The sequence below is a fragment of the Pseudopodoces humilis genome, chromosome 5 (genome assembly GCF_049639895.1).
Source record: "Pseudopodoces humilis isolate 2021_Gansu_Grassland_sample_001 chromosome 5, ASM4963989v1, whole genome shotgun sequence".
NCBI lineage: Eukaryota > Metazoa > Chordata > Aves > Passeriformes > Paridae > Pseudopodoces > Pseudopodoces humilis.
The window spans coordinates 17,159,370-17,184,807 of NC_142204.1; the positions used below are offsets into that span (position 1 = coordinate 17,159,370).

At 41.5% G+C, this 25,438-nt stretch overlaps 1 protein-coding gene across 2 annotated transcripts in view; it reads left to right on the top strand.

Annotated features, from left to right (window-relative positions):
* The first annotated feature begins 4,015 nt into the window (after positions 1-4,015).
* The window catches only part of PKP2 (plakophilin 2), a 39,152-nt gene continuing 17,729 nt past the window's right edge, over positions 4,016-25,438 (top strand). The window contains exons 1-5 of one of the 2 annotated variants that reach the window (XM_088055637.1): positions 4,016-4,288; positions 11,911-12,023; positions 14,568-15,262; positions 19,694-19,832; positions 22,385-22,592. In XM_088055637.1, the coding sequence (XP_087911763.1) occupies positions 4,081-4,288; positions 11,911-12,023; positions 14,568-15,262; positions 19,694-19,832; positions 22,385-22,592 (1,363 nt within the window). In that variant the 5' untranslated portion in view covers positions 4,016-4,080. The remainder of the gene's footprint in view (positions 4,289-11,910; positions 12,024-14,567; positions 15,263-19,693; positions 19,833-22,384; positions 22,593-25,438) is intronic. The other variant, XM_005527911.3, reaches the window with a different exon arrangement.

Here is a 25,438-nt window from a genome sequence, read left to right on the forward strand (position 1 = left end):
CAGGCAATTCGCTGCTCCCTTGAACTCTGTCTAGGCCAGGGACAGTCTCAATCACAGCCCTTACTTTGTTTATTGCAATATCTCTTACAGGCAGAGAACTGCTATCACGCTCATTTCACCAATGTAAAAATGGCACTTTTCCTCTAGGTGTCTCAGAAAAATACATTTACTTTAATATTATCCTTTAATTTACTTTACTTTAATTAATTTATATAAATATATAAAAATATAATTTACTTTAAATTATCCTCCAGGACCAAATAGGTGATCTTCTGCTTCTCTGCTTCCAAAAATGACGCCAGAATTTAAAAAAAAAAAAAAAAAAATTACAAAATACGTATCCCAGGATTTAAAGATTTAAAGCACGCAGTTAACCCTTTCCTGTGTGCTCTCCGAGCGTGCTTTGCCGGCTCTGCTGGCTCGGCCAGTTCCAGCACGGGGACACGCGGTGGCACTGTGGCCTGCCTCACCTGCCAGGGCTCCTCGGTTCCCTTTCCCCTGGCTGCATCCCGCACATCCAACCACAGGGAAGAGCACACGTGTAGGGAAAAAAATAAATCCTGCTCTTCATGACTTATATATAGCACCTTCAGGCACGGGATCCAAAATAAAAAAGGGGGTGGAAAACCAGACCCTGAGTGAACGGCACTTTGTTTTCTGTGTGGTCCTAGAGAGTCACACACGTTTCTGGGTGTATTTAAGATGCTGTTTCACACTTAAAATGAACACATCAGTGTTCATACTTACACCCGTTTTTCCTGCAGCTGAAAATCATCTTTCCCAGGGTACAAACCCAGCTAGTTCTGTAAGTCCTAACAGAGAGAGAGGGACTGGGAAGGGAAAAAAGAGTGAAAGAACCAATCACCATAACTTTCATATAAATATAATTTTTGGGAAACTTCTGATGGAGAAAGGTTGTGTGGTTTAGGTCAAGCCCATCTGGTAAGAATAACAAATACATCTTATTAAAAAAAAAATTGGTTTCCTGATGTGCTTGCCTGCATCAGACACTGGGCTTGAAACCAAACGTTTTTATTTGGTCTTTCACATCCCTTAATCAGCACTTGCATGGTAATTAATTCTCTTTTCCAAAAAATCCAATGAGGAAGCATGCATCACAAGTTGCGATCTTTTAGGGATAATCTCAGCTATGTTGCTTTCCATCTGCAAATGACACTGCTAAAGTATTTCACTCTCAAAAGACTTGGGGCTTTTTTTTTTTTTCCTTTCAGTTAAGATGGGATATTAATCCAAAATAAATCAACTTTAAGGAATTGCTGTTGATGGGACAATCAGTTACATGATACTTGTTTATTTTCTTCAGCTAAGAAAAAAACCTTTACTCATTTCTATTTCAGATCCTGGCTAAGCATCTTCTGAACTGCTGTGCAGGCAAAATTCTTTCTTTCTCCTCTGTCCTCCTGCCCATAACTTTCCAGTCAGCACTCCTGGTTACAAGGAGAGAAATCCATCTCAGAAATCTAATTAAAGATTTTAAAGCCAAGAGCAAATTGCTATTTCTTTTGCTACAAATCTCACAAGCACAAATGTGAGATGTACCTACTTGCTAAATAAAATTAATAACAATTCAACAGAGGCAATGCCACTGTGACAAGAGCTTGTAAATCGCTATGTGGTGTCAGTGGCATCTGAGGACACCCTCTGCAAGAGTATTTGCTAAATACTAAATCCATTTCAGGTGCATTTTTTTGTGTTAAACCGAATTGGTTTCGACTATAAAACTATCCAAAATGTGTGTTTGTGCTGGAGTTCGGGAATGGAGAAGAGGGCAGGGAAAAGGAGGAGGGGAGGAAATGTTTCACATTTTTTAGACTATTTCTAATCTCCTCACTCATACTGCCTGAGAATGAAGTATCTATTGTTTACTGGAAATGCTTTTGTGAATGTCTGCATGTCAGCAAAGGGGTCTAACATAGCTTCTGACATAGTTTACATTCCTTTCTAGCTGTGATGTGTCTTCCCCATTGTTTTTCCCTACCCTATCCTGTCCTTTTTTTTTTTTTTTTTTTTTTCCCCTTGCACTTTTCTGTCACAATTCTTTCCTGCCCATCCCAATTCTGCCAATATTCATCAGGAGTGTATGACTGACTGATGACATGAACACAACTTTATTAACAGGTCAGGGTGCAAGTTACTCCTGTCCTACTGCACAACAACAAAAAAAAGATGTGGGGAATGCCTGGGGAACCACTGTTATCTGGCCATTCTGCCACATCCCTCCAATTCCCTCCTCCTCACAAATTCCTGCTCCTCTTTCCCAGCTGGCTCCCCGCTCCGCCCCACCGTCTCCAACCTTTTTGCTCTGATACATAACTTTTCCCCATTTATAAGGAAAGGAGCATGTCACTCATTTTCCCTCAACCAGTGAAACTGTTCTCATGTATCACTAACATCACCTCTCCCGTGGGTGCCACATTAGAACAAAGGGGAGTGACTTTAAGTCAGTCCAAGTGATGAGAAGGGCCAGAGCTCCCTCCCCCTTTTAGTGAAAAAACAGGAGAGAGACAAAGAAAGAGTAAAAAAAAAATCAGGGTTAAAAGGATTCTGGACTCGTGTGGAGCCAGTTCTTCCTCCCCACCCTGGGTTTTGTGAGAAGGTGCCCAGTTTCTTATGTTACAGTGTACCCTAAGCCAAGGATCACCCCAGTTTCTCCCCAGACATCTGTACTTTCACTGCTGTCTGAAATTCAGCAAAAAACAAGCTTCAACAGCTCATTTGGTGTCCCAGCATGACTCTGAAATAGCAACACGTGAAGTTAAAAGCCACGTTACGTTTCATTTGCTTTTAAAAATCAGCGCGTTCTCTACCTAGGTGTAGTTTGGTGGAATTTGTTTGTTTTTTTTTTTAAATTGCACAACCCTGGATCGCATACTTCTTTTTCTAAAGCCTGCATTTTCTCTTCCCCAAAACACTGTACATTCCCTTGTTCCTCCTCCTTTCAACCCACCATGAGCAGAGGGTTTGAGCACTAACTCCGGTCCTGAGATCGTGTGAGAACTTCACCCTTCCCCAGCTGTACTTCAGGGGGCAAAACCCGCTCACAACAAAAACTCGGGGTTTTTCCTAGCTTTCCTTGAGCAATTCCCTCATCACCTCTCTACAACGAAACGGAGAGAAGGCGGCTGCAACTCATCTCTCTCCAATCCCTTAGGGCAGCCTGGAAAAAACCCAGACAGCAGGAAAACCTCCCAAACCAGCAGCCCGATAACCACTCCCGCCTGAAAGTTCGGTCTTCACGGCACGGCCCACGGCGCTCAGAGCATCTTCTATTTCCAGGCTGAAACTTAGGAGCAAAACGTGTAAACGTGTAAGAATATAGAATTATCTTATATATACCGTGATGCAAAGCATCTATGAGGGACGGCACAGCGCATATCTATATGTTTAATATGAGTTTAAAGTGTGTTTGCTGGCGGGGGAGGGAACCCGGTGTCCCGGCGGGTGTGACACAAACACTGACACAAACACAAACACACACAAACACACACACAAACACACACAAACACACACACAAACACACACACAAACACACACACAAACACAAACACAAACACACACACAAACACACACACAAACACACACACAAACACACACACAAACACACACAAACACACACAAACACACACACAAACACACAAACACAAACGCTCTATCGCGGCCCCGGCAGCTCAGCCCGGCCGTTCCGGGACTGCCCCGAAGGGAGGACGGGGACAGGCGGCGCTTCCCGGAGGCGGCGGCCGCTCTCCGCTGGCGAGGGCTGGGCTGGGCTGGGCTGGGCTGGGCTGGGCTGAGCTGGGCTCTGCCGTGCCGTGCCGTGCCGTGCCGTGCCGTGCCGGACAGTCCCGGGCAGCCCCGGCGGACCCTGAGCGCTCCCGGGGAGCGGAATAGCGGCTCGGTGCCGAGCCGGGAGGGGCGGGCCGGGCCCCGCGGGGCGGGCCGGGCCGGGAGGGGGCCGTGCCCGGTACCTGTGCGGCGGGCGGGGCGCGGCCCGGGCCCGGCGCTGGGGAAGCGGCGGAGGCGCAACAGGTCCGCGGAGCCGAGCCCGGCCCGGCCGTGCCCATGGCCGGCCGCGGGCCCGAGCAGGGCTACATCCGCACCGTGCTGGGCCAGCAGATCCTGGGCGAGCTGGACAGCTCCAGCCTGGCGCTGCCCTCCGAGGACCGGCTCAAACTCTCGGGAGATCGCGCCGGGGAGGAGAAGGCGCTGCGGATCCACCGGCAGGTCCAGCAGACGCTGGCCAGGAAGAGCCGGGGCTCGCTGTACAATGGTGAGTGCCCTCCCCGAGCGCGATGCTCCGCGCTGGCGGCGGGAGCACGGGAAGGGACCGCGACCCCCGCCGGCCCCGTGTCCGCGGCTTCCCGGCCCTGCGCCCTGCCGACTGCTCGGGCAGAAAATCGTGGCTCTGCCGCCTTTTCTTTTACTCTCTTCCCACCGCCGGGAGTCGTAAGTTTCTCCCTGCCGAGCTCTGCCGTAACTCTCCGCTGCCCGGGGGCGGAACCGAGCCGAAATTCTCCTGATCCAGCAGCAGCTTTATGTCCCTATTGTAATGCCTTTAGCTTTACCCACTGCTCCTGTCTGCGAAGCCAAATGGGAAGAATCGTAGGAAAAGCTCTGCCTTATTTAACCGTGAAATTAAAATAAATAAATAAAAGTTTGGAAAAGTAACTCTCGGAAAGGCAGGAATGGGAAGCACAGGACGATAATGCTGTCAGGCATTATTTACCCAGTTCTTTGACATGCGTGTACAAATTGACGTCAATCATCCCTCGCTCCCAAGATCTGGTGGCCAGAAGGCCGGACCCGTCAGGAAATCTGCAGCCACGCCTTGTGCCCCAAGCAGAGCCCGACCACAATGTCAGGCACCCACAGGGTGACTGCCAGGTGCTGAGGGTTAAAGGCAACGTGCTCGAAGGCTTTAGTCTTAACTATTCATGAAAACTTTATATGCCATGAAACTTTAATTTCGTTTTTAAATGGGAAGATATGACTGGCTACATGCCCTGTTACTCCTTTGTCCTTAAAGGAACTGTCAACTTTCATTTGCTAAAAGCTGTCAAAAGTCTTTATAAACATACTTCACTCATCTGTCTTGTCAGGCAGGCGAATATTTTCTTGTTCTTTGTCTGGCCTCTATTTCAAACAACAGCTCATGGCAAAAATGGACATATTCTGCTTGTAGAAATCAGTTGTACAAATCACATTATGGGTGTGCAACGTGCAGATAAACATGCATAAGCCTGTTATAAACTAATAAGCCAAGCCTTAGCTTGGCTGCTGCCATTCAAATATGGTTTCTAAACACTTTTAGAGTAGCTTAATTTCTTTTTCTCTCCACAGAGAGCCTGCAAAAAGCTTTTTAAGCAGTAGTTTATAAATGATACGGTGTCATGAACGTGAGCTCAAGTCTCTAAACGATGCATAAAACACTATGAAAACAGAGTTCCCGTGCTCTCAAGTCATCCTGGCTTCTCTGGAATACATTAACAGACCTAATGTATTTGGGGATAGTTATCTTGGTTTGCTTTGTTTTTCTAAAGGTCAAGTATTTGATGCCCTTGCATTTCTGGGACACCAAAACTTTTAAACTTCAGGATAAGGGGTGGAGAATGACTTGTCTGTAACACGTCTTGTTCATGCAGAAAATGAACTTTCCCTTCTTTCATAGCTGTTTCATACATATTTTTATGGGGAAGTTGCTGTACAATTTTTAGTCCCACTGCAAAACTCTGAAAAAAAATAATCAAAACTGAAATGCATTCCATAAATTTATACATATGTATAATACATGTATATCTGTCTATATCCTGAATATATATAATGTCAATATATAAAATCATAAATATATATATATATATATATAAAATCATAGTCAATCTTGCATTTAACATTTTGGCTCTCCTGAAAAATATGCATATACTTGCATGTGTGTCCCCCTGTGCTTTCTATAGAGATGTTCCAAGGGTGACTTCATGATGCTTGTTTCCCCAATTGTCCGTTCTGTTTGTGCTGGACATTGAGTTCTGCACTTTTAAGGCTGGTTCTGAGGGGGAAGAGGGGAAAAGAAGAAGCTCAAAGTTTCTTTTCAGAACCTGCACTCACTGCCCCACATCCTTCTCCTGGACTGTGCTGTGTGCTGCACAGACAGACAGCAGGACAGAACTCTACTTTTAGTTTTTTGGGTTTTTTTAGCTAGCTGAGGCTGAGAAGTTCCCCAGACTGTGGTTTTTCTTTTTCTTGGAACTATTCAAACCTACTCTGGATTGAAAACCCAGAAAAACATCTCATGCCTGTGGCCCACCAGGGGCTGGGATGCAGGAGAGACTCATAAGGGACTGAGTGAGCCAAGTTACACCCCACAACAAGGACTTTCTGAATTTGCCATCTCTTCAGAACAGAGAGAGGTTTTATTGTTTAATATCATTCAATTTTCATGCTTGTGAATACTTTGCTGGTTAAATAAACAGGTTTTTTCTGGTTTTCTCCAAGAAAATCTTTTCTCAAACCAGGTGGGGGCTGCTTGAATTTGTTTTCTGCAGGGACCCCATTCGAAGGTTTCTTCCCAAATTTGCCCTAAACCAGGACAACACACTTGCTCAAACCCGGACCATGCTTTGAGAAACATTTGAATTCTGATGTGTAGGGAACTTTTTCAAAAAATGCCCTTTTTTTCATGCAAAAGCATCCCTTTATGTGAATTATAGCCATTTTATGGCTACAGTCATCAAGGTTCCTATATTATTTGCAGTTGCATGGGAGGATTACAAAGATTTAGAGGGAACAGGAGCTGTGATATAACTGTCCTGTCTGTAGGAGTGTTTCAGACTCTGCTCAGCAAGGTACTTGGCGCATACCTAACCACAGTGTTCACAAGCATGCCTAAAATTAGCCAAGCACATAACTACTGGGTATGAAAAATCAGTGGTAGGAAAGGTGTTGCCCAGTGTCATGGGTGCACACCCATTTTCTACTGACTCTGCTGGAAACTTTGAAGCCACAAGAAGCAGTTTGTCAGCCAGCATAATTTCTCCTTAGAGTTTCAAGTTAGAGGTGCCTGCTTAGCCTTCAGCACTACTTTTATATGGAAAAACTTGGTTTTTTCCTCCTGTCCCCATACTGTTTCTCGTTTCATGGCCTTTTCTTCCTTTTGGAAGGTGTGTTTCTTTCTGATACAAGAAATTGGGTAATCTTCAGATTTGAGGATTCCACCTGCTGCCAAATGATCAAAGTTACATACGTCCTCAACTCTTCAAGATGTTGTCAAGCCTTGTTAATAGCTTTACAAGCAGTTCAACAACAGCTGCAATTTGTCCAGTTTATCCAATGTTGAGCCTTTATAAATTAAAGATTACACTGCCTTTATAAGTTTTGAACAACTAAAGCAGTCATATCAAATTTCTGGATGCTGTTTAAGGGTGGAAATACAATGGTAGGTAGTTCCATCTTACCAAAGTAAAAGTGGCATTTGGAATCACAGACTTTAATGATTGGTGCTTTGTTGCAGATGCTGTTTTTATTTTATGTACATTGTAGGAATCTTTTAAACTTCGTTCTGAGTCCACTTGCCTCTGATCTTGTTCCTTTTGGATTTTGATTGGATTTTTAAGGCATCCTTATTAGATCTTCACTGTAAAAAATGAGGGCAGAATGGAGTAAAGTATCATATAAAACTAAAGGCCTGATGAACTGCTGCCTGTGAGCTGATTCTTTTTCTAACAGGTTTTATAAACACAATGTGTTTATAAACACATGTGTTTATAACAGGTTTTATAAACACAATGTGTTTATAAAAAGAACAAACAAAAAAATAAAAGCAGAATTCAATCTTATGTGATTTCCAAATAAACAGCATCAGATATAAGATGGTGAAAATCAGAGACTTATTTATTCCTCACATTTATTAATTTCTTAAATTCTTAGTATTTTCTTGTTACAATTGCATTTAGGGACTCAGGTGCTTTTCTGTCCTTAGCTTTCTATTTTGTAGAATGCTGGCACGTTAACTGTTTCATAGTAATTTTCTGTTTCTATCTTTCTGGGATAAGGAAGTAGAAAAAAATATCCATGCTGACTTTCAATTTTTGTTGGTTTTGTTACACTCCTCGCCTCTGCTTCCTGAGCCAGAAGAAATCTTTTTCTTAAATTGAAACCCTTGTGTAAATGTCCTAACCGACACAAAAGAGGACACAAAATCTTAGAAAAACTCCTCTGGGACCAGGCATGTGCTGGCAGAGCGATGAAGGAGCACAATCAGAAGGAAGGCTCTTTGATGCAGAGATGAAGGGATTCAGTGATGGTTTTGATATGCCATTATTAAATGTCATCACCTCAGTCCATCCTGAGTGCTGAAGTGTGAAAAAAGGATGAAAAGGTGCCGGTCCAGGCGTGCTGAGGGTCCTGGTGGGGGAGGTGAGCAGGAGTGGACAGGGAGCCCTCGGCAGGACGGCACTCAGGGTGGGTGACAGCCCCTCAGTTCCTCTTAGACTGATGTGTGCAGGTACAAGCTACACTGATGACTGCACTGAGAGGTTCAAAGCCAAAATTTGGCTTTCATGGTGTCCATTCAAATAGAAAAGTGCTGGAAAAGACTGACAACAGAGAGTTACCACTGTACATGTTTTATTTGATATCTCCTTAGTGACAGATATCTTTGTCTCCTTAGTGGAGATAATTGTCTTTTTTCATCTCCCAGGTGTCTTAGAGGTGCCTGTTGTCATTGTTGTTTTTGAGAGCAAAGCAAGCATTAGGTTGGTCTGTCTGCAGCCATAGGCAGTGATTTTTGGGGAGAAATTCCCAAGGGCTCAGGAGGTGTTGGGCTTGTCACATCCAGGGGAACAAAAGGGCCTTTAGAGGAGCCTCTGGAGACAGACGGGATTTCTGCTCAGTCATCTGTACAGCCTGCTGCCTCCTGATACTGTAATTATTGTTTCCTGGTCTCAGAATTTTCTTGTAACTGCTGCAATATCAGTGACTTCTGCACAGCTTTTGTTTTAGGCGAGGAGAAGAGCGGAGGGGTTGGGTTTTCCCCCTGCACTGACCACATCCAAGGTGTTCCTCAGCTGCTGCAGTTCATACTGACAGCGGAGAGGGAAATGATAAGAAGTTCCACTCAACTGCCCACACATGGGTGTCTGCTGCTGGCTGAGATGCCTGAGTGGTCCAAAATACCCTTCTGGGTTGACAGATACGATGCAGGGCCTGCAGCAAACCCATTTTTTTCCTGACTGGCTGCTGGAAATCAAGTGTGGTGTCGTATGGCCTCTTACAGTGTTTGTCCCCTGTGGATGAGTGGCTGAATCATGTGCTTATTTCCTGAGGAGAGAGTTTTTGTGAGACTTGAAACTCTGAGAGTCACAGTCAGAAAGTATTAGTCCTATCAGTAAATGAGAACATAATATAAATTTTAAAAGTAATGATTCATGGGGTTTTTTTAAATCAAACAACTGAACAGTGCTCTGGGTGTGTAAGGTTTTTGTAGAACAGTGAAAATAAACTGAAAGAAGCCTTGCTGGCACAGGCAAGTTCTGATCAGGTCACCTCTTCTGCACCTCTCATAGCTGTTGGAAAGGCACAGCATTTCAGTTCCCCCTTTTTCCTTTAACACACTGACTTTTGGCACAAGTAACCAGCATACAGTAAAAAGGCATGCCTTTTATGTCTGCCTAATAAATCTACAGGTAAAAGGCCAGCAAAATAATTTACTGATGTGATAACAGCAAGCAAGAGATAACTGCAAAGTGACATGCCATAGGCTGACATATACTCTATTTGTCTCTGGGACCGAAAAATTTTTACTGATGGATAATTTCATAGGAAGACTGAAGGTGAAAAAAGGAGACTGTTTGAAAGATAATGGTACAACTTTTGATTGACTGTATTTTGTTTTTGTGAGGAGGGAACTGTTAGGTATGTAGTTTATCCTCAACCAGTTAATGGATTGCCTTGTTATTTTTAATTTATCCTCACTTTTTGATTTTTATTTTTAATAAAGACAAGCTTAGAGTTACCTAAAATATACAAAAATTACTTGCTGAAAGGGCTTTTATGCCCTAAGTAGATAATGGAGAATATTTTCTCACTAAGTACAGTAAACAGGAAAAAAAAAATACAAACTGTAAAAAACCAGAAATTTATGGGTATTTCTATTTCGAGATTTATTATATAGAAGTCCTTTAATATGAAGCAATGAAGAAAGTGAATCTTTAAAAAGCCAGGACTGACCTGAGATGGACTTTTACTGGGCACCTGAAATGGTACATTGCTATGGGAATTACACATCACAAATGAGACATCCATTTAAATTTGTAGATTTGGGATGTTGGTGCACATTTCTGAGAATTTTTTGCAGTATAAGAGAGCAGTTTCCTCTTGTATCTTTCTCATGTACTCAGGTAATCCTTGGGCTATGGTAACGTTGTAATGTGAGGAAGGAATTATTACAATCCAAATCATGGATTTTGCCAAGCTGCACCATTCCATTCTCATGACATGAAGTTACTGTGAATGTGTCCTAACAAATCACCTCATTCGTGTTTAAATCTGCCAAAATCAGAGAATTGGAAAGTATGATTATACAAGCAAAATAATTGCAGTTTATGATTGAATTAGGCCTCAAATTATCACAGTCTGCCATGGGATACACAAATTCGGTCTTCAGCAGTTTGGGCAAGTCAGTGATTTGTTCTTTAGATTTCTGTTCTGTAGTATCTCAGGTAATATTTAATATTTTGGAAACTGATGGCCAGTTAACTTCTTTATCAACCACTGTTGCCTGTTCAGCCTAGTTCAGACTGATTTGAGGTCTTGCTTTCAACCCCTATTTCACCGCTTTAGACCTGTGTTAATTATATTCCTATACTCAGAGCCTCATAGTAACATGGAATCTCATAAATAATTCTTTCATTAATATCTGTTGCTTTTGAAAGTTTTGTTACTAGAAGCACTCACTTTTTGAAAATGCATTCTATTAGTGAAAAAATGGAACAGCCTGAAGGTTTTGTTGGCCTGTTTGGAGTTTTAATGGAAGAAATAATCACAATGCGCTGCTCTATTTTCAGAGCTGGTTCGTGGAAAAAAGGAATCGGAGCAGATAAACTCTGGATCTTTGACATTATTTGTAGGATTAGTGAACCTTTCAGGTGCAGATTTGAAGTGTCAGTGGACAACCCAACTTCATGGCGCCACGAGCCATAGTTTGTTTGCAGACTCTTTGTGCTGTTTGGGTAGAGCAGGGAGAAGATTAGTGAAGCATTATTTGCTCCAGTACATTGCCATTAAATTAGCACCTGAGGGAGAAGAAACAGCAGGATTTGAGTCAGACAGCTGTGAAATAAAGGGTCTGTACTCAGTGTGTGCTGTTTGTTTACAGCTGTACATGGTGAAATCTGCATCCAGGGTGCACAGTAGCAGATACAGACATCAACCCATGTTTCTCAGCTCCAATCTACAGCTGCAGTATTTTCCTCTCTTGTGTACTTTTCATGTCATAGTCAGCCAGTGTAAACCATGCATTTATAGATTTGCATGTACATTCAAAGTGGTTACAGTGAAAAATAAGTGTTCTTAGTTCAGTGACACTGTTTCTTAGCATTTAATCAGCTTCTCATCTGGGACATTTAAAATATCAGCTTGCTTTGCTGAAACATTTTTCATAGCTGCACGAGTCACAAGACTCCTAAAAGCTAAAAATTAAGTAAAGTATACGGGGAACTGAAAAAAAAAATGGCTTGTATCCTCAGGAAAATGCAAATATCCCTCCATCATTTCCCTCTTCAATTTTCAGCTTATATAAATGTCAGTGCTGACTGCTACCTTTTGCTAGCACTGAGTATCATCCTCTGTAACAATACCATGTTTTGGTAAGACCTTACTGACATTAGTCTTTGGTTCCAGGCAGCCTGCACCGTGCATCCAGTGTACCAGAGCGTGTCTACAACATGGGGATCACTGAGAATGATTTTGCACCAAGGTCTCCCTACGGTTTCTCATATTACCAGGCAAACCAGGTGAGCAAAGGAAGACAATGAGTAGAAATAAATACAGCATCACACACATTTATTTATTTATTTAAATTTTTTATTTTTATTTTTATTTTATTTTTATTTTTATTTTATTATTAGAATCTTTTATTAATATTTTTTATTATTATTATTTATTATTATTAGTTTATTTATTTTGTTGCCACAAATAATTGCGTTTAGATGGTGTTACAATGCTTGTTTGCTTGTTTGTTTGATTCTTAAAATCTGATTTTTAGAAAATGAGGGTTTTACAATGAAATCTCTTCACGTTCTCCCTTGCTTCCAATGACTTCAGAGCCCAGTAGCCAGATTCAAGTCAGTCATACAGACGGGCTGTTTGCAGACCTCTTTGGTTTGTGAGAATTGGCATGAGGTTACTAAATGAAAAATTGCATTTACACTCCACTAAGGCAAACACTGTAAGATCTTCATCCCTCCCACCAGACAGCTGCTCAGGTCAGCACATCTGTATCTCAGAATTAAGCATCCAAAACCAAAGGAAAAGAGATTGCTTTGGTTTCACAAATACTTTCATTTTCACAAGGTAGAATGGTTCCTTTTTTAAATGGTTCCTTTATTTAAAATACTCCTGTTGTAACCTGTTTTATCATTACAAGAATTCCAGCAGTACAGTCCTTGCAATACAATGGTGTTTCTAATCCATCTAATCATAAATTTTCTTGCTATTCTGACCAGCTTTTCTTGGGGTCATGGCCTGAATGCTGAGATAAATAATTGGTTTTCTGCAGGGTTTGTGACACAGCTCATAGCTGGTGTGAACCTGTTTGAAGGAGTGACTGGGAAAGCATTCCAGCTCAATAGCAAAGCTCCTGCATGATCAGTTTAGTAAACTGAAAGCAATTTGGCTTGAGAGCAGAAACGTGTGTGGTAAATAACTGTATAAAGGGGGCAATTCTTTCCTCTTTTTAGATTACTCAGGAAAAAACACGTCTTTTTTTGTCATTCAAAGAAATAGCCCAGCTTTGGAACAGTCAGTGAAGCATGATGATGCTTCTGTATGGGGAGAGAGAGAAGCATTTACCTAAACGCATTTCCTTCTCTGCCCTCCCACCCTCTGCTCTCAGCTGTTCTGAAGTCCATAATATTTGACATGAATCCATTCCTTCCAGAGACAGCAACAAAAAGAAAACTGGAGGTGACATAGGAATCACAAGAAAATAATAGTTTACCAGGCAGGGGGTGGGAGGAAAAGAGAGACTTGGGTGTCCTGTGGGAAAAGCCACAAGGACTGGTACTTGACAAGAACATGAATTATCCCCAAACAACAGGTAAAGCTATCCTTGCATAACTTCTGACAATAAGTAGATATATCCAATGAGCTTTGCCTGAGCCTGCAAGTTTATCTAACCTTTACTCCTTTTCTGAGTTAGCTATCACCCTCAGAATCTCCTCAACAGTGAAATTGAGGGAATTCAGTCTGGTATCTATCTGCTAAGCACTGTTCTTTCAATTCATAGCTTGTGTAAACTTCTCTGTTTACCTTAAAAAGTGCCTTTAATATTTCTACACTTTAACACAACATGGAAATGGAAAATATGGGGCTTTTTATGGTTGTATGCCCCTATGCTTATTTTTTTTAAAAAAAATTCATCCATGACTCCTCTATTTCAAGGCCAGAGAGTGTCCCAAGTTGATTTAGTTCTGGATGGTTTTGGAGTATGGAGTCCAATATAGAGAGCAAGACAATGTATAAAAATTGAGAGGCCTTAAATGACCCAGAAACTGAGAATCTTGAATTTACATCCTACAAAGAAAGGTTGGCAATGAATTTGTTGAGTTTAGAAATGAGAAAATTGTAAAGCAGGGTAATGGTCCATTACAGTCTATCCCCATTAGATACAAGAAAAAAAGGAAATAGTCTAAAATTCCAGTTGTAGAATTAGGGAAGTCAGTGAAATGGTGAAATGATCGTTTTAATTTTCTTGAAATGTTTTACCATCTCCTTAATTTTTAAGAGGCTAGACAAACAGGGAAGGGACTGCCTCTCCTTACTAGCTCCTACCACACATGAACATGAGTGCTAAATAACCTTATATTAAAAAGGTTATTATCAATATGCAGACACTTGAGTATAATATTTTTTATACCTGATTGATTAATTTTCTTCTGTCTATTAGACAGCCTTGAATTTATCTTTAGTAGCAGATGTTGGTGTCAATCCCCAAGGAGTTTCAACAGAAAAATCTCCGTTAATAATCAATCTGTTAATTACCTGTCTTAATTGACTTATGCAACTATTTTGAGTTCATGGCAGAAGACTGGATGCTTAGAGTCTGTCTCCTGATGTTTAGACTGTACTTCTTCCTGCCTTCACGAGTGAGGGGCAGAGAAGTGTGGCAGGATCCCATTTGATGCACAACTTTGGTGACGTTCACGTGTTTATTTTTCTTTTATTCTGCGAGCAGGCTGTAGAATTTTTGTCTTTACTTGGTTTGGTTTGGTTTCTCTGCTGCTAATCTGAAGTGCTGTGACCTAACTGTGGCTGCTGTTGTTTCATGCCCCCTGCAGCAGGTTGCCTCCCCATCCTCTTACACGAATGGCTGGGGGACAAGGATCGCTTACAGGACGATGGAGGAGAGAGCTCAAAGGCAGCCTCTGAGGAGACTGGAGGTTTCACCCCAACGAAATCCGGAAAGATTGGCGTACGTGTCCAGTGATTTTCACTACAATGGAGGGATTGCAGCTGGGTTCTCCATGAGGCACGGAGATAGCCTGAGGTCCGCTGGGACTGTGCCACCGAGATACGCTCGCTCCGAGATTGTTGGCTACAGCCTTCGCGACTCCGTGCACAGGGGACGCTCCTTCAAGAGACAGTCCCGCATGGGGGCTGTCAGTGATGCTGTCCTTGATGGTGTCTACCCCAGCCCCGCTGTCCCTCTGTACCACCGGCCTGGCAACAGCCGCAGCATGACCAACCTCCTGGAGAAGGAAAACTACCTGGCCGCGGAGAGCGCGACGGGACAAGTGAGGTCCCCGGCCGCGTCCCGCTTGTCTCAGAACAGGCAGTCTGTGAGGTCCAGCTTCTACCAAACCGCCTTCAGAAACACACAGAGCAGGAGAGAAGTTTCCCAGCCAGCTTCAATAGCCAGTGTCACTGCAGAAACGGATGGGAAGAGGATGCCGGTGACAGCTGCTGTGGCCGCAGCAGGGAGAAATGGTTTCCTGCAGAGCGAGCAAGTGACCCTCAATGGATCTCAGCTCGGGTAAGCACAGTGCAGGACCTGCTTTGGCTCTGGGCTGACATTGCTGACGGGAACGTGTTTGTTAGAAAGTAAACTGATAGCTTGTGGTTCAGCAGCCAGCACCATGTATGAAATATCAGTGCAGAGGAGGCTGAAAATAGATTCGCCTTTAAAAATCCACATCCAGTGTAACGGAGGAAAGGGGAGAAAAAGTGTATGTGTAAGTACGGTGCAGGGTCTACAGCTCCTGCTGAAGTTTGAGACCCCCTTTTGACAAGATTAAGCTTTATCAGGAGACATGAAGTAGTCACTGAGTAATTTACAACCTAAGTCACAATACACAAAATTGTACTGGCAAATTTTGTGCTCACAAGAGCCCATACGATATCAGCACTGGTTCTCACAAGAACCGGTCAGAAGTGTACCAGTGGAACAGCTTTTGGCAAATTGACAGTTTCCAGTTAAAAATCCTTCATGGTTTCAAGGACACCTCTTAGTTTTTATAAACTTCTGGTAGAACACAGGCAGAAATTTCTCTTAGCTCTGTAGCACCATCCATCCCTAGAACAAGTACAAACTGCTCTGAATCCCAAGATCCCAGAGCTTCTCACTACCATGAGATCCTACATGCTCCAAGGGAGTTATCTTAGTTTGAAACTCCATTAGCTCCATGCCAGAAAGTCCCAAATCTGCCCCCAGACTTCATGAAAATGGTTTAAAATACTTGAAAAGTTTGTTCAGGTTTGTTCCCAAAATTACTTCCCCCACCAAAAATTCCTTTTCAGAGAAAATTCCAGAATGTTTAAAATCTGTTCCATTTTCAAAAGAGAAATTTTATTCTTTCTGAATTTCCCCTCAGAAGTGAATATCTTTTTATTTTAGAATAATTCTGAATGTTTCCAGAGTTGCTGTGTTTCAGTGGACAGGACAAGCCACTTGGTGTACAGGAGATGGTTACTTGCATGTGTATTCTGGTTTCTGTTGTTGTTTTATAATTCAAATAGGAACCTAAAATTTCTGCTTAATCATAGTGTAATTTACAACAGTGTTACTAAGAAATGGCTGTTCCCCCATAACTGTATAGCTGCTAAGTTCATTTTTCTAAAGACCTATCTTTCTTCTCAGTTTCTTACTGTGTGAGAAAAAATATCACCTGATATCACTGCTATGTGCAGATCAGATATTTTTTGTTGCCAGCTACATGTTGTGTGTTATCATTATATTTGCAAACATATATATGGCATTATGCCCACTTCTAGTCTGGATTGAAATTATCATCTCTGGGTGATGCAGGATTTAAGAAATCTGACTGATTAATTACGTTGACTTTCAAGTATTCAGACTTTGCATCTAGTAAGTCCAAAAGTATCAGCTGAGAGCTCACAACAGCTAAAGATTTTGGAGTACTAATACTGAAAATAGATATCTGGCTTTGTTTATCCGTAGGGAGGACTTTGTTTATCAGTAAGAGAATTTACAAACATACATCCCCTTGGTTTAATAATCTGCTTTAACTTTTGGCAAATTCTTGAATGCATTTCTGAGCCACAACCAACAATTTTTATCTTGAATTACATGTAGGAGCAATTTTGACTTTTCTTTTGCATGTGCAGACACTAGAGTCTGGTTGTCTGTATGTACAAGCATCAGCCAAAGTATTTTAATACCTGCAAATATAAAAATCAGAGTTGAATCATTGTGCAAATGGTTTGATTGTGACCATGTTAACTCAGATGGAAGATTTGTGATCTACTGGAAATCTTTGTGACAGCATAATTCCTTAAGCGTCAGTTTTTAAGTTCAGCATTTGCTGGAAGTTCTCTCAGTTCAAGGAGTTTGTAGACACTCTCAGTTGTCTTGTTATTTCTCATTCTCTTATTTTAAGGTTGCATTTATCTGATTTATTGCTACCTTACTTGTTGCTTCCTTAGTAATGTAAAGGGGAAGAAAAAGATATGCTTGTTTCTGGAGTAATTTAATTTTTCCAGAAATCTGTACTTTTTTTAATGCAGGTCACAATTTAAGTCTTTCCAGGTGAATTAAGAGAATGTAAAATAGTTGTGTAAGGTTAAAGAGAAGTAGTGGACCAGCTGTGTACGGCACTTGAAATGTATATAAAAGCATTTTCCTGTGAAAGAATTAGCACAAGCTATGAAAGCAAAGCAGAAAAAAATCAGAGTACAGAGATGCTATCTCTGTATCTTCTGGTGAGGTGACTCAGTTAAGAGCATCCTTATGACTAAGAGCTTAGAAAAGAGACTCAACCTGAAGCTGTCTGAGAAATAGCTGCTTACAGAATCTGACCTCTAAATGTGCTGAGAGCTGCCACAAAATGATTATGTGTGTATTTGCCTCAAAACTGGCATATTTAGGCAATTAAGGTGAAGTCAGAATCTGTCAAATCATTGTGCTGTTTAACAAGCTTTGCCTGGCTGACCATTTCTTTGGTGTCACTTCATGTGCCAGTGAGCCTCAGAGCTAATTAAGTTTGCCTGTAAATACTTGGAGGGTGGGAACGGAATCTTTGCATCGAATTCTATTTTGACACGAGTTAGGGTGCTGCAGCTTTATGAATACCATTGAGGGTCAGAGATGGCATTGCATCCCTTATTGCTGCCAGATAAAACACTAGGGAATGTTAACAGAGAGCAATCCAAGTGTGGCAGTGCACAAGAGGAGGGAAACCCTCTGCCTGCAGCGTGGAGGGATAACTGCATGTCTGGGGAGCTGCTGTCACTCTCAGGGCAGAGCTACGCCCCCAGCACCCAGAAATGCACTGTCTGCTTGTCCATGAGTCCATCCCAGCCTGGCAGTGGCTCCTGATGGACTTTTACTCCTCTGTGACACCCTTGGCATCCTGAGGTTGAGTTCCCACATAAATCCTCTGGTGTGCCTTGAGGGGTCAGCTCATGCATCAGCCTTGACCTTGGGAAGCCCGTGGTTGTAGTCCTCTTCAGCTGCTGGTCAGTGAAATGCCACAATTTAGTACATCAGAGATGTCTCCTGCTCACAGAAGGTGACTGAGTTTGGTCAGAAGGATCTAAAAGCACTGCTCTTTCCAACAGGTAGACATGGTCATGTGTGCAGGTTTATAACATGGTCTCAAATCCTTTGCTGATTTAAGAAATGTAACTAAAACCAAAGTTTGAAAAGCCTGCTTTTCAGTTCCACTCCAGAGTAAAAAGAAGAAATATGATCTGGCTCATTTTCCATATTCCACTTTTCTGAGCATTGTTAATTATTATCTAATATTTCTGCTTAGTTAAAAAAAAAAAAAAATTAAAGTTTCAACTTTAGTTAATATATTTCCCAGGTACTCATTTTAATGTAAAAGTTGGGTTAAAATTTTTAGTTACAGATTCATTTACTGAGATGATTAACAAGTAAATCATTCTGATTCTGGTAGCTCTGCAGTAGGGAGTTATTAAGCTATTAAGTAGGGAGTTATTAAATTATTAAGCCAATTACTGCTTGTTTCACAGGGGGCCACAGACTGCCCACTCATCCCTTTCTGGCCTGTGGCACATCTGCTACTACAAAACTATCTGGATTAAAAAAAAAAAATAGAATGCTCACATTCTTGTCAACTTTTCTCTCCCCATTTTTTCATCTGGCTGCAGCATATTTGAAACCAAAAGTAAATAAAAAGTCTGGGGAGCATAACCACCTGTCCCAGATCAAATGCACCTGATTGTGCCATTAATTTTTTTTATTTTCCATTTACTGTGGAAACAAATGTGTTTGGTGACCTCTCTCTCCATTTTTTTACATGGTTGTCTAACACAATCGTCATTTAAGCAGACATGCTGGAAGTTGGAAGTGGTGGCACATATTTTTGATACTCCCTACATAGACTCCCTACCACAGGATCTCTACATACTCAGTTTAATGAGTGGCATTCTTATTTTTTCCCACCTGAAAAAGGGCTTTGCCCATCTATTTCAAACAAGAACAACTTCCTTTTTTGAAAAAAAGAGGTTCTGAATCCTGCATAGATGTAGACTGGGAACTAAGACACTGATGAAAGGCATAAGGACAAATATAAAAAAACAGTCATCACACTATTGAGGAAAACATCAAGGTATTTTCATGGCCAGTAATAATCACTCTGACGTGGTATGGCCTTCTTTTGATCCTCATCCATTTCTTCATCCTTTCTTTCACATTCTTCATTCATCCACTGGATAGAAACAGCCACTGATATTTCCATTTTGTTATTATAACTCAAAGCATGACTTGCTTTCTCCAGAGCTACACTTCTATTTATGACTTTCTCTTTCCCCTGAATATCAGTATCTCTTGAAGCCATTATGATATTTTCTGCTACTGGAAAGGCAAAAAAATCTCTTAAGAAAAGCTAGAGTTACATGGAAAACACAAAACCCCTAGTTTTACAAGACTGATAATTTTTCTGCAGTCTTTCTTCACTAGATTTCTGTCTGTACTTTTAAGGAGCCCAGAAGTGGAGATGACCCTGGAGCGTGCAGTGAACATACTGAAGAGTGAAAATACCCAGTCCACCCCCAGGATCCTTGCTGCAGTGACTTTCATACAGCATGAGTGCTTCCAAAAAGCAGATGCCAGGAGAAAAGTAAGTAATTGCTTTTTTGCCAGTTAAAATCAGGTAGAGAAAATAAAATTGTATACTTTTTGGCAACGTGTGCCAGCATGAAAAGAAAGAAGGCAGTCCAAGTAACCTTACAGGATACTGATGTTAGATATTTTCCTTCAAGTGCATTTTTGTGTTTTGCTGCAGATGCTTTTGAACCCACTCAGTGTATTCCCACTCAGTTTGTTCTTTTTCAGGCTGAACAAATTTAATTCTTTCAGCCTTTATAAATCATGGAGTCTGAACTTTTTGTCAATGTAGTTGCTCCTGTCTCATTTTTGACTTGCATGCAGAAATATCCCAAAAAAAGAAAATTCTGAATACAGTGTAAATTTATCCAAGGTTGAGGGTTTGTTAAGACTGCACAAATGTGTTAGAAAAGTACATGGGTTAGCAAAAATGTTAAGGGCTCACTGGAACTGTGCACATGCATTAGTACATTGCTTAGATTAACCAAATTCTCAAGTCTCTTACAAGAAACTTGTTAAGTCTCTTACAAGTTTTTCTAAAGGGCACATCAAAAATATTCTCTTCTTCCTTTTCTTTAAATGTCACTACTGAACATAAATATGTCCCTCCTGCTGAATGATTCTGTACATTAAAATGTAAGGAGATAATTTACTCTAACCATTAAAAAAACATTATTACACCTGCTTTGGTTTGTTGTATGCTCAGTAATCCCAGCCTTACCTCCATAATCATGTGCATGCAGTCCAGTTCAGTGACAGCCAAACATCTCTCCATCCTTTTGACTTGCTTTGGGCTATGCCAGAGTCAGTTCTGGGAGAAAATAACAGTACAGGTGGCAACTTTAACTTCAAACTGAGGACAGAGCTTCAGAATTGAATGTTTGAAAGTGGGTTATTATGCAGACCTCTCTCAGGCATCTTCCCAGGAAAATAAGTGGCTGAGTAGTGTTCAGATTGGAGAAGTCAGCCTGAAGCTGCTTCCTATATTCCTGTCTATCCCACATATCCTGTAATGAGCTTCTCTGTTTGGCACCCGTCAGACTTGTTCACGTTGGCATGTTCTTGTGTCCCCTTTTCAGCCTTTCAGCCTGCATTCTTTGTCTATTGTTCCCTGATATTTGAGAGTTTGTGGGTCTAGTGGTTTATCTGTTTCTGTGAACTTCTCAGTATTCTGGTGAATTTTGTCTGCTAATGGAAATTTAGAAGAACCAGTCAATAATTGTTCTAAATTCTCTGCAAATTAGGTTGAAATAGCAGTCCTTTTACAAGAGCTATAAATGCCTTAAAATCACTGAGAGAAGGTCTGCATAAATATATTTAAAAAACCCGAACAACTACAGTATTGGTGTCAAAAGGGCTGATCCACTGCAATAAAACAGGTTGATGTGCCTGCAGCGTGCTCTGTGTACCACTGCCCTCACAGGATGTATTCCTGTATTCCATTCTGCTGGCATTTAGGTGATTGCAGGGGGAATCAGGTCAGCAGAGCAGGACAAAGAAACTGTGCCTTTTGTACAGGTGGATGAGAGGAGAGGCTGCCAGGCTGTGTAGTTTACTCCCTGCAGCACAAAAGGCTTTGTTACATTCCATTTCTTCGTGTTGCCAACACCTGCCGGTTGTATTGAATCCTTTCTATCGTCAAACTCTGGACTATTTAAGACACTTGTATCAGATTTCTGAGTCTTTCATGTGCTGTTGATTCTGCACAAGGGTGAGTTTGTCCAAAAAACATATGGCATTTTGAGATGCTGGAGGAGAGGGTTGGCAATCGTACGTTAAGGTAAGGTACTTCCCATAGTCGATTCATTCCCGAGTCGGCTCAGGCCTGCTTGTGGCATATCACAGTTTGTATGGGATTCCTCATTCACCACAACAAACTATTTGTTTCCATACAGCTACTGTTAAGTAACATCTTTTAAATCCTTCATTCGTTTGGGGCCAAAACCTTGTTTTCTGAAGATTTAAACACTGAAAAGTAGTCTTTGCTAAATGTGGGTAGTTCAGTAGATAGCTGGCTAACAGTGGTTAATGCTCTACATTTTGGTGCTTACTTTTACTGTTTTTCTTCTGTGTGGCACAGTTAAGAAGTATTAAGTATAATGTATTGTTTTTTAATACACTTTCAATATCTGCATTGGGAAGAACACAGTCTTTTCATCAGGCTGGTTGCTGAGGAAAAGTAAAAACCTGTTCATAACTGTTCCAGAATTAAATCTCAAATACTCATTTCACCAACACGGAAGCTAAAAAGCAGAGTGATTAAATGTCTTGTCAGAGAGTACAAATCTGCGGCAAAGCTGGAAGAGATTTAGTATCGTTCTCTGATATTAATTATGAAAACATGTTGCCTCTCCTAGTTGTGGGTTTTAAGTATTAGTCATACAAAAGCCCAGAAGTTAATAGTCATGTCCAAATGATTAATGATCTGTGCTTCAAGTTCTCTCAAACAGGAGCAAATGAAAGGAGTCGCTATAACTATTGAAACATTTGCTGGGGCAGGGGGAGAGTGGAGTTTGTCATTTACAGCATCTGACTATTCTCTGCTGTATTTTGTTCTCCTCACAGGTTTTCTCACTTGGTGGTATCCCCAGACTTCTACAGCTCCTTGAGGTTCAGAATGAGGACGTTCAGAGGGCAGCGTGTGGTGCTCTGAGAAACTTGGTGTTTGAGGACAATGACAACAAGCTGGAGGTGTCAGAGCAGAGAGGGATCCCACTCCTGCTCCGCCTGCTCCGGCACACCAGGGATATAGAGACCAAGAAGCAAATCACAGGTAGTATTTTCTCTGGAGTCAAGCATGAAGCAGTGCAAAAGCTTTCAGGGAGAGGTACATGATTGTTTACTTAAGCCCGTGTTTAGTGACTAAATACAAAGACACTGTCACCTACTCTAAGCAATTCCCGTAGGGTAAAATTCCAAGGTCCTTACTCAAGATCATTCTTTCAGTCAATAACAAGAGATTAGGAACTGGAACTTCCCCTCTTAAAGCTTCTTCAGAAATTGAGTGAGTCTGCTTGCAAGAAGCTTTAAATCCTTGATATTCCAGAAAAGAAAGTCAGGCTCCCTGGGGGTGCCTGGGACTGTAATTCCTGCTGCTTACACAGCAGCTCAGTCTTCATTTTTTGGTTCTGTGCTGACAGCGCCTACTGGAAGTTCCTTGTTGAAGGCTGTCACCCAGAAGTGTCATGTGCCATGGACAGAAAGTGGTTGTTCCATTCCCCACAAACTCCACTGCCCCAGATTCCTACTTCATCCCTGCAGTCCTGTGTGTTCATAGTGTGTCTCTTGGAATTCCAGTGCTTGTGACCCACATTCTTTCTAATTAGCATGCAAAGGAAGAGCAGGCTTATATTTTATAAATGGAAAACATGAATAAGTGAATGGGGATTTATTTCCAGTGATCTTTAAAGACACCAGGAACAAAATCTATTAAGAGAACCGTGCGTGAAAAGATACTGAAGTTGTCAAGCAGCCCTGTCCTGAAGCAAAAACATGTTGAGACCTTCTGTAATTCTGCATTCTTTAAAGTATTTGAAATACTCTGCTCTCTAAGTTGGAGAACAAAGCTTTGTATTGTTCACTCTTTTTTTAGCTCAGTTCTGCAGCTCTGCAACATTAAAATGTTTTCAAGTTTTTCACACTCACCAGTTGCAGAATTGGGTCACACAGTAATTTGCTGTATAGTGCTTTAACTCTCAGTGCTGTTACAGACCAGTGAGGGAAGCAGTGAAAATGATGGTAAAGTGGCCAGAAAGCCAGTGCTCCTTCCCTGCAAGCAGTTTCATAATTTCTGACAAAAATGTTGACTGTGCCCGATAACTCACATATATATTGTGAATATTACTGTCTTCCCCTTCACCAGTGTAGAAATGGATAAAGAGATATCTTCTTTCAGCAATTACTGCTGTCACTGAACGTGAATATTTACTCACAAAACAAAAAGAGACACCAAAAAAATATTTATGCCAAGCAGGGTGATGTAGCTTAGTGTAAAGCAAAATATTATGATGTGCTTTCATGCCTGTCAGTTGCAAAGGATAGCTTTAAAAATACACCAAGAGAGAAGTGTTTCTTGCTTTGTTCAAGATCAAACGTGCAGGAGGAAATGCACTGGGTACCTTAGTGAAAATGCCACTAGGGCAGTGCTTTTTGCCATCACTTGAACAATTCTTCCAGCTCCCTAGCAAGCTGCAAGGAGCCTACAAGAGCAAAGGGCAGTCTGGATGAATGGATTTCACCTCTTGCATTGCCTTTGACTTCATACAGGACTAGTGGAATATCATATCCATGCATGCAATCTCTCTGAAGTGTGCACTTCTAGGAAAAGGTTAATGTGAAAGATTTGGTCTTAGACCACATATTTGGTCTTACACTTTTGGTCAGCACCAGAAGTCCATTTGTCTTTCCAGATCATACATATTACTTGCCTACTTTGACTGCAAATTAGGAACTTCCAAATGCATGGCATCATATTCAGCTAAATGCCTTTCCCCATAAGAGTTAAGTAAAATCATCTTTGTACCTGATAATACCTCAATGAACTCTAGTGAAAGACTCCTGGCCAAGGATTGAAAGCATGCAGTATTAATTAATTAATTAATTAATTAATATGTCTCAGCAGAGGGAAGTTTTTTGTTTCTACTGCTGTGTGGGAAGCATGGTACCATCTGACAAAAGTATATGAAGATAAGGAAGTTTTAGGAGAGAAGGAAGTTAAAACTCTGAGACAGAAGTTTTCTGATACTGTACTTCATTACCTGTCAGAAGTATAGTACTTGTGCACATAAGTAAATCTCAGCCTTAGAAGCTTATCTTTAAAGGTCACTGGTTTATTAGGACCATCAGTGTTAATACAGACGAGCACTTGCCTAACATTAATCCCTATTTTACCAAATGTTCTCAAAGAATACTTCGATGGCCTGTATTTTCTTCAAGACCCAGGCTTAGGAATAGAGACTGAGCCCAGTCACACACTGTGCCTTGTATTGGGCTGTGAAAAGGCTGAGAGCAGCCAGGGTGTGTGAGATAAATGCTGATTACAGCACGTACTGTGACTGCCTCACAGGCTGTGAGCACACAAAAAACACCAAACCACTGCCCCCAGCAGAGCAGCTTTGTGCTGATGACAGGGATTTGAAAGGTGCTGTGGACCAGTCTGCCTAATGCCCCGTGCAGAAAAGAGCTTCTCTGCAATTTCTGTGCTCAAATGATCTCTTCACAAGGGGAATCAGACCTGCCCAAGGTCACTGAATTTGACTGAATTTGCTAGCTTCACAAAAGGATTGATAGAGATAAAGTAAACAGAGGCTTTGTCCTTTCTTTGGCACACAAGCTACTTTGAAATCTCTTAGGAAAGGAGTGAGGTTTCTCCTAAATTGTAGGAGCGGATGTCATTTGGAGACAGAGCGGGACCTAAGACAGGATTGGAGTTTTATAGTATTTGGAGAGCATACTGAGGAACAGAAAGTAAAATGGCTGTGGCATGAAAGAACCAAAAGATTTTAGCTTTTGTAGGTAAGCCAGGTGAGCCTCCAGAGAGTAGCTAACCTCCTGATCTTGTTATCATGCATCATGAATATAAGAAATGAAAGAAAATTTTTCCTGCAGGGAAGATTACAG